At 42.1% G+C, this 16,309-nt stretch overlaps 1 protein-coding gene across 1 annotated transcript in view; it reads left to right on the top strand.

The window, feature by feature from the left end:
• LOC137380848 (broad substrate specificity ATP-binding cassette transporter ABCG2-like) overlaps nucleotides 1–16,309 on the top strand; it is a 181,788-nt gene that overhangs the window by 82,228 nt on the left and 83,251 nt on the right. Inside the window, exons 8-11 of the mRNA XM_068053260.1 lie at nucleotides 2,172–2,275; nucleotides 9,875–9,895; nucleotides 11,348–11,575; nucleotides 11,681–11,763. Of these exons, the coding sequence (XP_067909361.1) occupies nucleotides 2,172–2,275; nucleotides 9,875–9,895; nucleotides 11,348–11,575; nucleotides 11,681–11,763 (436 nt within the window). The remainder of the gene's footprint in view (nucleotides 1–2,171; nucleotides 2,276–9,874; nucleotides 9,896–11,347; nucleotides 11,576–11,680; nucleotides 11,764–16,309) is intronic.

Raw genomic sequence — 16,309 nt, 5'->3', positions numbered from 1 at the left:
TATCAATGTTCATCAGATTGTTTGCGACCATTGTCATTTGATCATGGACGTAGATGCCGAGTATCCTAATAGTATTCATGAGTCCTTTATGCTCCGCCTGTTAACAGTTACTACCCTCGTTTCAGGAGCACAAAGCCATCAATGGATAGAGACCAAAGATATCAATTAAATCATAGCTACTGATACCACCCCCCCACTGCCCGAGAACAGCAACAGAAAATGCACTGAGACCCACTCTGCCCTAAAACCCATGCACAGGGCTGCGAAAACAAAGGTTCCATTGCCTAGATTGGTTTGGGGGAATGCTGCAAAACACCCCTGCAATGGTATCCAAAATTATCTGCATGTTTCATACTGTGTAATTCTGATAGGCATCACCATGCAGCAGGGACCTGGTAGAAGCGGACACAAACATGCCAAGCCAAGAAACACAGTAAATTTGCCAGCATCCCTTCAGCAGGAATGTGCCTGTGAAATCTAACCAAAGTGAATTATAAATCCCTTCATTTAAAAGGTCGAAACTCCAAGTGGACCAAGTTCTCCTAGGTCTGACACACCAACCCCCATATAGAATCGTCCCACACTATCCCTCATCCACTGTGAACATATCAAAGCATCTACATGACAGAAGTCATGTAATAAATCACCAACTCCAATATTGCAACCATGTCAATTCAATGTGCTTCTAGTGTGAATTATGTTTCCTTTCACTGCCTCTTCTCTTTGATGATAGTAACCTTTGAACTTTAATCTAGTACTCCTACTCTAGTAAGAACAAGAAGTAAGCTGGTAGCCTGTTATTTTTCACTGAAGGTTTTCTGGAATGGAGTTGCTCATTATCTAGCTCCACAGGATTAGGTTCCCTGAAAATGCAGGTACCACTTGTACTTGTTTGCTAGTTGCCTCATTCTGCTCATCTTCGGAATGCATCCCTTGAGCTGGATGCCTGAGGACAGGTTCAGGAATGATTTGTCATTTGGTGACATGTCCTTCATCTCTTCATCCTCATCACAGTTTACTACATTTCTAAGCTTTTTGTCATCTGAAAACTTGGCAGTGCAGCAAAGCATATGGCAGTGCTACAAAGTACATCAGGAGAGCAGACCGAACGTGAAACTTGGGCTGAAGCTTGGGGAGGATGATCGTTATTGTTGATTTTATAGGAGATGTGAGGAGGAGGAACAAATTGAGGTGCTCAAAGGAGGAGGAAGTACCAAAGGGAGTGGCCGAGGTGTGAGTTGGTGTTGAACATCACACTGACAGTGGCAGCAGTTTGGGTGGTGCATGTGATGAAAAACAAGGTACAGAAACTTCAGAAATGGGCTCCATAGCCTCAATTGAAAGGAAAATTGGGCAGGTTGTATAACAGGTGGCTGATCCAGAACCATTTGTTTTATAACTCCACCGAAGTGGAATGTTCCACCCAGGATGTCAATGTAATTGTCCACAATAAAGCCATGGATGGCAAGGGCTTGGCCATGAGTGAATGGATATTCTTGAGGTGAATTCAGAGAGAGAGGCGCTGACTGTTGATTTGTTGGCAGGTTCCAAGGCAATGATAGGTGGGGTGAGCAGGACTGGAGGAAGGTTAGCCAGTGTTACCCCCCCACCCTCCCCCAGAAGGCACACTGGCCTCGTGGTCCATGAGAGAGAATAAGCAGTTGAGATTACTGTTCGTAAGTGGGCACGTAACAAGTTATCTCCATGGCCCTTTCGAAGGATGCCAAGAGAGGCATGCGGGGTAGTAGAGGACTTATTCAAAGAAGTTCAAGTCTGCGGCAGTAGCAAGAGTGTAGGAAGGCAAAGAAATACTGATGGTTGGGACTGGAGAGGGGAACAAGTTACCCAAGAGATTAGAAATGGAAAATGGCAGGAGCAGGTGACAAGAAAAGTAGGAAACAGGAGAGAAAAGTCTGAGAGGGGTAAAGAGAGAGAAAAGGTGATGATTCTGGTTCAAATTCACAAGCACTTGACATTGTTATGAAAATCCAGAATATAAATATTGGTTCTGATGAAGGGTCACTGGCCTGAAACGTTAACTCTGCTTCTCTCTCCACAGATACTGCCAGACCTGCTGAGTATTTCCAGCATTTCTTGTTTTTATTTCAGATTTCCAGCATCCGCAGTATTTTGCTTTTATATAAATATTGGTGTTGTGTCTCTTGTTTTAGGCTATGAGTGCGAGACCTTCAACAACCCAGCAGATTTCTTTTTGGATGTTATTAATGGAGATTCCAATCCAGTTGTCACTAATAATAAAGGAAAACAGCTTGCTGTAGGTTCTAACAATGAAAGCCCAGGTATATATGGTGATATTTCAGACATTTAAATTAATTATGCCTCCTAAAACTAAAAGTTTTAGATGCATTTTCATTTGCAGAAAAATACAAAATGTTATGGTTAACGTTTGAACATATAACTAAAGAGAAAATGTATGAGTTTGTTCTCATGCAGGGCTCATGTGACTGGACTGTTAAGGTGGAGAGTTAGGCAGAACAGATCAACATGCTCAATTTGTGGCCCATATGATTTTCCACAATATTTGGATGGGTGGAAAACTATGCAGGCCATGCATTGGTGTATTGATATTTGCTCAAATTCCCAATGTGCACTGTCTCTGCACAAAACTGCCAGGGGCACAAATTTGTAAAATTTACCCTTATGATCTCAGTTGAATAAATAATGATATATACTGTAATGAGTTCTTTATGTTGACTGATGCAACATAAATGAGATGTGTGGAGTCCAGTCGGTTGAAGATCTCAAACAGGTTAATTATGGCTATTATATACAGTACAGAGCAAACTATTTACAGTACCTTACTCTGTGTGTTACAGTTACAGAGTGACTTTGGCTTCGAGTCACATGACTATGTCCTGGTACTTAGCTCATTGGCATACTAAGATCCTAAAGGGACATCGCTTAAGGTGATCACATAACATCCCTTTTCTTTCCAAAGATAAGTCTCGTATGCTACAAGTAAGAACACATAAAATTAGATAACATCAAAACTATTTACACATGGATAGAGATTGCAAAATTTACAAATGTAGAGGCTTAAGAGTCCATATATCATTTCAGTGGTTTGACAGCTCTTGCTCGGAGAATTTGCATCTCCCTTGTTGCTGTTTTTTCTGAAGTTTCTCCCTCTCTGCATTCAGTTTCTGTTGCTCTGCCTTCAGCCTGCTAATATACTCTGTTGCTTTTCTCAAGGGGACCACTTTTGAGACCTTGTCATTCTTGGAAAGTTCTGGTACCTCACCTCGAAGAGCCAGCAGACAATGCTTCAATTCATTCCTCCTCTGCCTCTTCAGGACATTGCGTGTCCTTCGCCTCTCCTCATGCTCTGCTTCTGAAGGCCTGGGGCTCAGGGTCAAGGACTTGTTGGAGGAGTAATTGGCCTCATGAAGGTACCTGTCCATTCTGGCTCGTTGTGGTGCTGGCAGTTCTTTAGAGAGCAGAAATGAAGGTGTGGCATAGTTGTGCTCTTGCTAGATTTCCAGACTGCACCGCTTGATGCTGGCCAGAGTCTGCAAGTGGGTTCCAGTCCTTAGAGCTTTACCCTTGGTAATGCTGCCCATGGCCAGCCTTTGCTTCTCAGTTGTGACGACATCAGTCTCTTTTTCTGAGTCGCTGGAGCATGAGGACACACTACTGTTATGATCCTGTAGTCCTCTTTTGTTTTCCGGGAAATATGTGGTGTGTCTTTAAGCCAGAAAAGGATCAGTACTGCTTTAATAACAAGCAAGCCGCAAGAATTACTAAGATGCATTTTGGTTGCTGTTGGATACAACCATACGGAGAGGAAACCAATCAGCTTCAAAGAATGCATCCTGGTTACCCGGCAACAGCCACTCAGAGACCAAGGACCAGATGTTGCGATTAACTGTTTGAACTAGCTTTTTATTTTGAAACAGACAGTGCCAAGAGAGACAGCTGGACCAGCATGAATGGAACAGAGATCTCTGATAATTTAAACTGAAGGAATGTGAATTTTAGACTGATCACTTTTTCACCCCTCAAAATTCTAAAGCCAAATTGATTCATTGATGTGTTTACGAGTTGTTGATAGCTGAGGTTATCGCTGGACGAAAGAGGAGTTGAAGTTTCAGATGCTGGACATTTGTTTTATCCCCATCGGATGGCTGTGAGGTCTTCAAGCAATCTTTGACTGTTCCACATTGGAAGATTCCAAATGGCAGGAGTGTATATCTGCAAGGACACTAATTTTTTCTGTTTTAAATGCTGTTTATATCTTAGTAGTGTTTAAGAATTTAGTTTTTCTAATTAAACAGTTAGTTTGTTGATCTAAAGACCTAGTTTGGTTAGCCTCATTCTGGGATTAATAGGTTGTCAATTTGGCTGTGGTTTTCTTAGGCGATCTGTGAAGCGACGGGACTGAATCAACAGTATGTTTCTCCCACGACAATCAGAATCATATATTTTGATTGGGACTTTGTCTTGATCGGTCGGTGATAACATATTAATTGAGGGCTCGCTCGCGCTTGAATCATATTTAATTAGGCGACTCGTGCCTGAGATCAGAATCAGACTAATTGGAGGGCTCGCATTTGGGATCATATTAATTACTCATTTTTGGGATAACTTATTTAAATTAGGGTCTTGTGTTTGGCATCATATTTAATTGCTCTTGCATCTGGGATCATAGCAATTGGAAACTCAATTGTTGGGGTCTAAATCTAACGCCAAGTACAAAGAAAATAAAAGAACCAGGTCTCTTGTATAATAAGGTACAGTCTATACCATTGTAACGGCATTAGTGGTTGAGCAGAATTTTTGGAAAAGCAGAATGTTGCCCCGAGTGATTTGATAACTTTAACTAAGAACAAATTAAAAGCATTACAACAAAATTGGGGTTGGAATTGAAATGAGGTGCCAATAAAGCAGAGATAATCGACATCTGGAATTAGTAGAAGATGATGATGATGATGAAGGGCAATACGAGGAACAAGAAGGTAGTAGGTCTGAGAGTGATGCAGTGGTATTGGCTAGGATTCAGTTAGAAACAAAAAAATTAGAGGCAGAAAAATAATTAAGAAAACTTGAACTTCAGAGAGAGAGTGAAAGAGAAGAGAGGGAATTTAAGTTAAAAGAGATGGAACTAAGACAAAAGGGTAGTCTTGAATCCAAGGAAAATTCAGCTCAGGAATAATCTGAATTTAGCACAGGACCCAGCGAAAAGTTGTTTAAATTTATACAGGCTCTTCCTAAGTTCGGTGAAAGGGACGTAGAGGCATTTTTCATATCTTTTGAAAAAATAGCCAAACAGATAAAATGGCCAAAAGAAAGCTGGACACTGCTTATACAGGACAGGTTGGGAGGCAGAGCTCATGAAGCTTATGCCATGCTTCCTGAAGAGGCTTCTGCAGATTATGAGGTGGCATAAAAGGCTACTCTCACTGCATATGAGTTAGTCCCTGAAGCTTACCATCAGAAGTTTAGGAATTTATGCAGATAGGCTGGGTAGACATATTTAGAATTTGAGGGCGTGAAGCAAATTAACTTTGACCGTTGTATACGGGCATTAAGCATAGAAACCACATATGAGAACCTTTGAAAATTGATTCTCTTAGAGGGGTTTAAAAACTCCATTCCTTCAGTTGTGAGAACTTAAATAGATAACCTGAAAGTTTTGAAAGCTAGGCAAGCAGCAGAAATTGCTGATGATTTTGAGCTTGTGAATAAGCCAACCTATTTTGTCTGTCATCTCCTTAAATCCGAGAAGGATAGAAAGTGGAAGAGTGAAAGGAAGGCAAGTAGCTGAGAACAAGAAGGAACAGCTGGGAATGCTCCAGGATCACCTCTTTAGATCAGAAAGGAAGGTGCTGAGGGTAGAAGTGAGGTTCGCAAGCCAAAGTGTTATCATTGCAACAACATGTGTCATCTTCGTTTAGAGTGCTGGAAATTGCGAGGTAAACCCATAGGACTTGCTGGGGTATGCAAAGCTAGTGCAGAGGAAAAGAATCTGACTGAGAGTACAGCAGACCAGGCTATAACTTTAAAGACAGCTGTGAAACCAGATACTAAAACTGAAAGGAGTGTAGAGGTTAAGAATAAAATACCTGAGAGTTATAATGAATTTTTGTCAAAGGGGAGAATAACTCCACATCCTCTAAGTGAGGCAGGAAAACCTATCATTATACTCAGGGACACAGGAGCAACCCAAACACTCTTGCTGGGGAAAGATATAAGGTTTCCACCAGAGAGCGCCTTGGACTCTAAAGTTTTAGTTAATGGAATTGGCAGGGAGAATATATCCATACCTTTGTATGAAGTATGCCTAGAGAGTGACTTAATATGAGATAGTAACTGTAGGTGTTATCCACAGTTTACCATTAAAGGGGATTGATCTACTCCTAGGAAATGATTTGGCTTGATCAAAAGTATCAGTTTCTCCTATAGTTACAGAGGAACCAAATGAAATTAAGGAAACAGAGCAATTACAGGAACAAGTTCCGGAAATATTTGCTGCGTATGTCGTCGCCTGAGCAATGACTGAACAGGATCCATTTTCAGAGGTAAAATGGGCACCACAAACAGTTAGCCAAATATCTGAAACCTTATTTGGGGATTTAGATAAACCAAACGAGATGTTTAACAGATCATCTATCATTACAGCACAGCAAGCTGATCCAGAGATATACCAAATAGCACAGACGGCTCTGTCAGCAGCTGAGGCGAAAGGAGTTCCGGAAGGCTATTACATGGCAAATGGTGTTTTGCAGAGGAAATGGAGACCACCTCATAGTCCTGCCGATGAAGACTGGACAGTTGTTGAACAGATAGTGGTACCACCTAAAAATCGACAAGGATTCCTAAGGTTAGCACACGACATTCCTTTTGCAGGACATAGGGGAATTCGGAAGACTAAATCATGCATAAGCCAATATTGTTACCGGCCAGGTCTTACAAAGGATGTGAGACAATTTTGAAGGACATGCTATACCTGTCAAATGGTGGGAAAACCACAACCTACCATAAAACCAGGGGATGAAGTATTAGTGTTACTACCATCACATGGAGAGCCATTAAAAGAATGGTTCAGTGGCCCAGATAGAGTGATCAAAAGAGCGGATAAAGTAGATTACTTGATTGAAACCCCTGATCGCCGGAAGATGAACCAGTTGTGTCATATCAATATGCTCAAGCAATATTACCACAGGGAGGAGGGTAACCAATATAGGTATGTCAGGTAATCGGGACTGTTGAGAAGGAAAAGGATCATGAGAATGAGGCAGAAGCAGGCCTAGGAAATTCCCAGATTGAACCTCCAAATATCAGATCAGCGAATACAGGATGGCTGGGAAAATTAAACAATATGCTTTTGCACTTCAAGGCAAAACAGCATGAAAACCTAACCAGGGTTTTCCCAACATTTCAAAACGTTTGTAGGGATATGCCAGGATGTACAACCTTAACCACACATGGTATCGGAGGAACCATAGGGCGGCACAGTGGCACAGTGGTTAGCACCGCAGCCTCACAGCTCCAGCAACCCGGGTTCAATTCTGGGTACTGCCTGTGTGGAGTTTGCAAGTTCTCCCTGTGTCTGCGTGGGTTTTCTCTGGGTGCTCCGGTTTCCTCCCACATGCCAAAGACTTGCAGGTTGATAGGTTAATTGGCCATTATAAAATTGCCCCTAGTATAGGTAGGTGGTAGGGAAATATAGGGACAGGTGGGGATGTGGTAGGAATATGGAATTAGTGTAGGATTAGTATAAATGGGTGGTTGTTGGTCGGCGCAGTCTCGGTGGGCCGAAGGGCCTGTTTCAGTGCTGTATCTCTAAATAAATAAATAATTCCTTTAAAACAACATCCTTGCTGCTTAGGTCCAGACAGACAGGCTCAAGTGGAAGCAGAGGTACAATGCATGCTGAAGGGCAGCTTAGTTGAATCTAGTCACCTGGAATTTGCAGGTGGTCTTGATACCTAATGGTGATCCATTATATGCAGATAATTTTGCAGTTGTTGGTTGTATCATTGACTGCCGATGACTCTGGTGCATGTCCTTCAGGATTTGGACTGGTTTTTGTACTAACACCAGTGTCAGTCTTAACCCTGAGTTTGCCAGCTTTCTTTGGGCACATGATGTTCATGGTAGCAAAGCTCCCATTTGTTTGACTTCATTAATGTGATGTGTCAGGTTCACAATGTGAAACATCCGTTCGCCTTCTGACTGAGAACTTGAGTCTTGTCTCAGGTCTGTATCACTGTGGACCTCATATATCAGCTTACATTTACGCAGCTCTCTGAAGCTTTCCTTGCTGGTGTTGCCCCATGGCTGCGCCTGTCGTCTGTTTGCTTGTGTCTTACTGTGACTTCTGGCTGTGTCTTTGGAGCCAGATTTCTTGCATAGGCGGGCTTAGTGTCCTTTTATGCGCATGCCTTGCACAGGTCTTAAAATGCAGGATAACTTCACGGTGAGTGGGACCAACCATCTTACCACACAGCTTGCTTGCTCTTTTCAACCTGGTTATCGTGCCGATACTTTTGACTGCACCTCGTGCTTCCAGGTGCTGTTGCCCAGCTTCAATGGGTTCGTATTTCCTGCCATCTTCCAGCAGTGCAACAAAGTTGTGACCTTTCTTTTTCCGCAAGAGTTCTTTCTGAAATGCTTCAATGGGTATTGATACAATCACCAGCTCCATTATTCAGTCCCACAGCCCAGTTTTTGAAAAGTTGCATTCATTGCCCTTACTACGGCATCTACTGATGAACTGGTCTATTGATTCCTGTGGCTGTTGCCTGTATGACATCAATTCCAAGCGGTGAATTCTAAAATTCACTCTTAATCTGTGTTGATCTTCCAGCACTTTCCATCCCTTTGCCAGATCTTTCTGGTCCTCGTCAGATAAGCCAGAGGTGTTGATTCTGTGTAATCCCTCATTTCCAGCTGCTATTAGTATTTTCAAAGCCTGTTTTTCTGGTTCTACAACTACTTGGTCTGTGAAGCATAACTGCATTCTTTGTTTGAAAAGTTTGAATTCGGATAGAATATCCAGGGCCTTCCAGTTCATGCTGGGAAATTTGGTATCCATCTTCCTGCTGTTCATTTGCTTTAAAACTTGCTTAAGACTTGTTCTATGACTGTACTGTTTCCCCTTTAAGAAATTCTCTGTTATTCATACTAGCTGCTTGGATTGAGAGAACAAGTGTTTGATAGTGCTGTGTGTTTACCTTGCTTGTAGCACTTCACCTTGTCTGTTTACACAGCTGTTCATTAGGCTGTTCAATAGCTTTTTTAGAGTTTTTTTTACAGCACTTAAGCTGGTCTGTTTACACAGCTGTTCACTGGGCAGTTCAATTTCTTTTTTTTAGAATTTGTTTATGTTCTTCGTGCTCGAGTGGTTTAATGGTATTTTTATAGCTGTGGCTTTGTGAATGGAAACTCTTCTTCATGCTCAAGTGATTTAATGCATTTTTATAACTTTGGCTGCATGTATGAGGCTCTGCAGTGATATGGGTTTTCCCGCATTTTTTCTAACGGACGCCTCCTGTAATGGCGCCAACCTCGATTAGCCTGGGAGAGGAGTTGGGTCTTCCCCTTTTCTTTTACACTGAGCTTTTGGAAAAAGAAATCAATTTTTAAGCACTTTTTCTTTTTAACTGGGATTTCTCGACTGCTGGCACAATGATTCACCTGACTTACTTGCAGCCTGTCATTCTGTGCTCGGTCTTCTATAGCTTGAGGTATGTTTTTTTGACTTTTTCTCTAGTGGCTGTAGAAATGGTTGTTTTCAGAGTTGTTTTACCCGTGGTCTTCAACCTAGACTTTTTTTTTCACCACAGCTGCCACCTTGTAATGAGTTCTTTATGTTTTCTGATGTAACATAAATGAGATATGTGGAGTCCAGTTGGTTGAAGATCTCAAACAGGTTTATTAAAGCTAATATTATATGCAGTACAGAGTTAACTATTTACAGAACCTTACTCTGGATGTTACAGTTGCAGAGTGACTCTGGCTTCGAGTCACATGACTACGTCCTGGTACTTAGCTCATTAGCATACTAAGATCTTAAAGGAACATCACTATTAAGGTGATCACAAACATATACCTTAAACTAACTTTAATTTTTCTAAATAAATTGAATCCCAGAAATTTGCACTCAGCATTATTTTATGCTGGCATGGCCAAATGGATAGTAGGGAAGAAATATTTAGAGTCACATGGAGCAGACAAGCAAATAGGAAAGAAATGATTGTTAGACAAGTACCTCAAGTACTTAAGGACTTGGGAGTACCTACTAACATCAAGCACTAGGTATTAAAGTAACATTTCCCTCACTATTAAGAGAGGAAATTTGCAGTGCTGGCTACATGAATGGTAGTTGATCCAATATATTCCGCATTATACCATTGCTGAAAGTTAAAATTACCCCCATTCTCACAGTTCTCTTAAAACAATAGTTTCCCACACCTGGAACCATTCTGGTGCATCGTGCTGCACAGTTTGTATGGCTTTTTTATCCATACTGCTATAGTTCCTGATACCAAGGGCCTAAATATTTGTACTAAGTCTCCTGTGAGACTATCTTAAGTAGGGACTGAATTCTCCTCTCGGTGAGTAAGCAGTGGAGGTTGAATACTGCCTGCCACTATGGAACTGCTGCTAAGCCACTCCAATTTCTCCCTAGTGCCCTAATTTTTCATGTAGGGCAGCTTTGGTATTTTAAAACCATCCTTGATAGGTTTACCACCACTGGAAGGAAAATAAATAACGTTTTGGTGCAAGCTTTAACAGGCTGCAATCAAATAAAAGCCAACATTCTGTTCTGCACTAAGCCCCACTCACTCATCATTCACACAGACCCACAATTGCACCTCCTTCCCAAATAGTTAGAAGTTAATATCATTGTCCTGGTCTACAAATCCCTCCTGGGTCCACTCTATATTTGAAATTTTATTCAACATGAAATCCCCCCCTGCATTTTCTGGTCCTCTGAGGTTGGTTTTTATGCACTTCATTGCTTTTTGTGGCAGACCCTTTAACTGTTTAGGTCCTGCTCTTAAAAACACCTTCTCCAATCCCCAGCATCTTTCTACCTCACTCCAGTTTTTTAACAAAAAATTCTCAAAACCCAGTCACCTTTCCTAATCATGCCACAAAGGCTTGATAATTGCTTCCTTTGTGAAGCACCTGGAGCTGCTTTTTTATGTTAAAAGTATTATGTAATTGCAAGTTCTCATTAAATAATGATCATTTATACCAATCCATACTAGGCTTGTACCAATAGGAATACAGTACTGAAATGTGTGGATATATTGTGGAGATGCTTATTCTCTCAGTTGCAGAAAGCTCAACCTCCGATTACATGGATGTGGAACAGGAAAAAAGTATTGCTGAGAAGCTGGCAGAGTCTTATGTCAAATCAAGCCAATATCAAGAGACGCTGGAAACTCTTAAGAAGATCGAAGGAAACAGAGGTGGTAGGGAAATGAAAGAAATACAAATGCAGTCAGTTACATATACAACAACCTTCTTACATCAACTTTTTTGGGTCAGTAACCGATTATTTAAGAATCTTATCCGAAACCCCCAGTCATCTGTTGCTGAGGTGAGGGAATTAAAACAAAGTGGCTTAAGCACTAGTTTAAATATATATGTGAATTTTGTACTGATCTCTGCTGAAATGATTTTACATTCTGTAATCTTAATGCAGGTATTTATTAATAGTCTTCTGGGATTGTTTCTTGGTGCAATCTATTTCGGAGTAAAACTTGATTCAAGTGGAATTCAAAACAGGTACATAGATAAAGTCATCATTGTGAAAAGGAAATTGTTAACTTTTTGCAGTTCATTGCTTTGTTTGTCTACTGAGAATGGTCAGGATACCAGGGCTATGATTCCTAGGTTTGCGGCGTTAGTGAACCTAATTGACATGGGACTAACGGATGCCTGTGCAGCTGGGAAATGTGGTACTAAACTGCCATTTTGCATGGGGGGCTGCACAGGCCACATTGCATGCCCCTTTGGATACAAAATTCTTTCATTTTCATTGTCAAGCTTTAGAGGCCTAGGCTGCTTCCATTGCCTGGATCTCTACGATGGAGTTTGGTACAGCTCATCTCTCTCAATCTATCAGTCTTCAGTCATATTCTTGGTGTCGAATGAGTGAGGGAAGCAGAAGCTCCTGCCACAGGGAACTTGTTCTACTGGGGATTGATGTCACTAGCTTTGTAAGGAGCAGGACCCTGCAAGATTGATCGGAAAATCCAAGAATTGGCAGGGACCCAGTGCAACCTGTTCCCTGCTGTTTTCTAATGAATTTTGCCAGACTCCTGCTGGTGTTATAGCAGGAGTCTAGCAGAACCCCCAAGGAAGCTTAAGCCCTATGATTTCATTCATCTATCCATCCATCCAATCCCTCCCTCCATCTAATCCTTCAATCCATTCATAATATATTGAAAATCTTTAATGTACATGCATTTCCTGATGATTTTGACCTTTAAATATTCCTATGCCCATATTTATAGCCTTCTGCTAATGTGAGCTTCGCAACACCACTACTGATAAGAGAATGTAATTACAATGTATGTTTATTTTGGCAGTTTCTATTATATAAAGAAAACAATAGAAATATAAAAAGGACATTATTTATGTCTTCTAACCCCACTTCACCTGAAAACTACATGTAGTCATATCTCACCAAAAATAAAGCACATGAAGTTAACTAGTTTCTTAGTAAAAAAAACTTACATTTGTGTGCACTGCTTGTCTACAAAATCTCACTTCCTATTTTCATTATTTGTCACTTTTTGTGCCTACGTTCCCCATTATAAATTTCTTAGTCCCCATTTAAAACAGGTTACTCTATGTAAAGTCGTCACTCTGATTAGAAAAACTGGCCACCAGGTTCATACAAATCATTCAAATGCTTCCTGAAATTTATTTTCATCCACAACTTTTTATCAGTAACAGGATTTTTTAACATCTAAAATGGGACATAAACAAAATAAAAAAACAAATTTTTTTAAAGAAATTGCAATAACATGATGAAACGTATCAAATGAATGCCTTTTTAAGTTTTTAATACCACTATTAAAGTTCTTACTTGAGGACTTCAGTCTTTCCTAAATGCCTGAGTTTGAAAGTTAATAGTAAGAGCTGTGACTCTGTGAGCTGAATTTGGATTGGCAGTCTAGGGGCTAGATTTTGTTTCCAGCCCGACGTCGGGTCCCGTGGTGGGGGCGGGGTGGGAGGAGTCGGAGAATTGGAGTGGCAGCGGCCGCCACAGGACCCGACAGCAGGATTGCCGGGCCCGAGCTTCCAGGGGGACGGGATAGGCCGATGTCGGCCTTCCAGCCGAGAGGCCAATTGAGGCCTTAAGGGGCCTTTTGACAGCCAATTAAGGGCCTCTTCTTGCCACCGCTGGGATCTTACCTTGAAAAATGAGATGCCCACCTTGCGGGCATAGGGGGAGTGGTCCCTCCTTCATGGACAATTCGTGTCCCATGGAGAACCCCCCCGGGAGCCACTGTACCCCCCAGTCCTCCTGGACTGAATGCCCAACACCCCATCCCCCATTGCTGGAGCCTTTCGGACCAGCCCTGGTGACCCTGCCCCTTACCTAGCTTGGGACCAGGGTTCCAATGTTGGGCCTGGGTCCAAGGCCTCTGCAGTACTGGCACTGGCCACTGCTCCCAGTGGTGCTGTCGATACTGTTGACCTGCTGGTCCTGTGCTGGGCTGGCAGCTCTTGGGGGTGGGATCCCACCTCCTTAAACCTTTACCTCTGGAGGTCAGAAAAAATGCAGAAGCGGGGGTCTTCCCCCATTTTTTCGGCCTGGTGCCAGGAACCCTGCCTGCCTCTGTATAAAATCCAGCACTAGGTATGTACAATCTGCCTAATTTCCTAAAATGCATTAGTCTGTTCAGTCAGCGTGCACTAATGGAATCTTTTTTTTCCTTCCTAGTATTTTCTTCATCAGCAGCTTTTCTTCAAATAATTTTGAAGTTATGAATTACATTGCGGCTTTAGCTTTTGTTTGATATTGTATAAATTTCAAGAATTGTATTGAGTTGAGAGAGAAGAGAGACTGGTCAGAACTAGAGGAGGTGAAATTAGTCTTGAACAATAGTGCAAAATAGGAGATTTTGGCCTACTCCTGCTCCTAATTCGTATGTTGGTGTAATGAATTGGCAATCCATTTTTCAGTGGAAAACTATTAGGTAGGTATAAAATGGGCTGCTAATTTAGCATCACCTGTTTTGGATTATTGCCAAAAATCAATTTCACTGCCAGAGAGTTGTGCAAGATGAGGAGAGAGGGTTTCCATTTAAAGAAGGTTCAATTTTTTAATTGAATTTTAAAGCCAATTAATTATCTCACCAATATTTGGTTAGCAGTTGGAAAAGGTCAATGCTAATAATCTACACCTCTGGAACAGATTCTAATGTCTAACATCTATAAAACAGAGAGGAAAAGAAACAGAAAAAGAGAGAAGTTGAAAGATGGGAAATTGAGAGGAATGTTTAGGATGGGGAGTGCGAAGGGGGGGGGGGGGAATAGGCGGGTAAGAGAGGGAGGGTTGAGAAAGGAGATGTCAAAGAGATAAATAGCAAAAAGTGTACAAAGAAGCGGATGTCTGAAAGAAAGAGAGATGAAGTTTGGAAGAGGAGCATGCTGATGGGTGCTTTGAGAGAAACAAAGGGCTGGTTTTAGTCGCACAGGCGAGGTTCCCAGCGGTGGGCTGAAAAGGCGAGGAAAACCTGGCCATTCGGAGACCCCCAGCACGATTCAATGGCACTCCCATCTCCAAGAGCTGGCAACCAATCAGAGGGCCTGCAGCTCAGTAGTATTGGCAGTGCCACTGCCGGTACTAAACGAGGCCTGGGATCAGGCCCAGCGCTGGAGACCAGGAAAGAAGATAAGTGAAGCGAGGTCACTGGGGCCAGTCTGGCAGGCCCCAACAATGGGGGGGGGGGGCGGGTGGCAGCATGGGTGATGAGGGCAGGGGGTTGTTAATGGAGGGGCAGCCTTTCCCATCGAGGGCCCAAAGATTGTCCCTGGAGGAGGCCCCCCCCACAAACCCTCAGGTTGCTTTGTTTCACTGGATGACCTCCCCACATGGGGGAGGCCCCCCTCTGCCCTGGCTTAATTTCAGTGGCAGCGGAAAGAGGCCCTTAAGTGGCTACTGATTGACCACTTAAGGGCTTCAAATGGTCTCTGGGCGGGAAGGTTGCCTTCGACCTTTCCCACCCCCTACTTAATTGCAGTCCCCCCATCTGCTAGCCCATCTCTGCCCATTAAATCCAGCCCAAAGAGATTGAGACAAAAAAGGGAGATTGAGAGAGAGATTAGGGTTGACAGAAAGGGAGCTCTGACAGAAAGGATATTGAGAGTGAGGAATTTATGAGAGAAAGAGAAACACAGTGAGAAAGGTAGTTAGACAGTTTCTTCGAATTTTGAAAACAAACAAAGCATATTTGAACAAACCCAATTACCAGGCAGAATGTGGGGGAGGGGAGGAAGGAAATTAGGTGGCCTCTGACCTCTCGCTACCTGAACTTTGGAAGAGAGAATGAGATGGGGGAGTGGATGAAGTGTCAAAAATGTGAGATAAATGATGGTTGAACAAGGAGATATAGGGATTGAGTGGATAGTTCAAAGGTATGAGGTATAGGTAGTAGTAGGTATTAAGGAGGATCTTAAAGGAGAAGAGGAGTTTATTGAGGGAATTCCAGAATGTGAGATGGAAGGCACAGCTGCCAGAGGTGGGGTGAAAAGAGGTGGGAATTCACAAAAGGCCAGTTAGAGGAACAGAAAGTTTTGGGGAGAGTTGCGGAAATGGAGAAAGGGATATAAATACACAAATCATTAAAAGATGCGACATGGATCAAATAAGGTTGTAACAAGAGCAAACCAAGCACCAGGGTTTATTTCTAGAGGGATAGAATTGAAATATGGAGAAGTTATGCTAAACTTGTATTGAACCTTGATTGGACCACAATTGTCATCTTATAAAAAGGATATAGAGGCACTGGAGAGGGTGCATAACAGATTTACGGAACTGAGGTTATACCTATCAGGAAAGGATAAGCAGGCTGGATCTCTTTTCTCTTAACAAGAGAAGGCTGAGGGGTGACCTAATAGAAGTCTTTAACATTATGACAGGTTTTAATACAGTAGGCACAGAGTGTTTCCACTTTTGGGGAAGAGCAAAACTAGAGGCTATCAATATAACATAGTCAGCAAGAAATCCAATAGAGCATTCAAAATAAACTCTGTACCCAGAGAGAAGTTAGAATGTGGAACTCGCTACCACAGGGGGTAATTGATGTGAATAGTA

The sequence above is a fragment of the Heterodontus francisci genome, chromosome 20 (genome assembly GCF_036365525.1).
Source record: "Heterodontus francisci isolate sHetFra1 chromosome 20, sHetFra1.hap1, whole genome shotgun sequence".
Classification (NCBI taxonomy): domain Eukaryota; kingdom Metazoa; phylum Chordata; class Chondrichthyes; order Heterodontiformes; family Heterodontidae; genus Heterodontus; species Heterodontus francisci.
The sequence above is the reverse complement of the archived record's forward strand: the minus strand, read 5'-3'. Positions and strand labels throughout refer to the sequence as shown.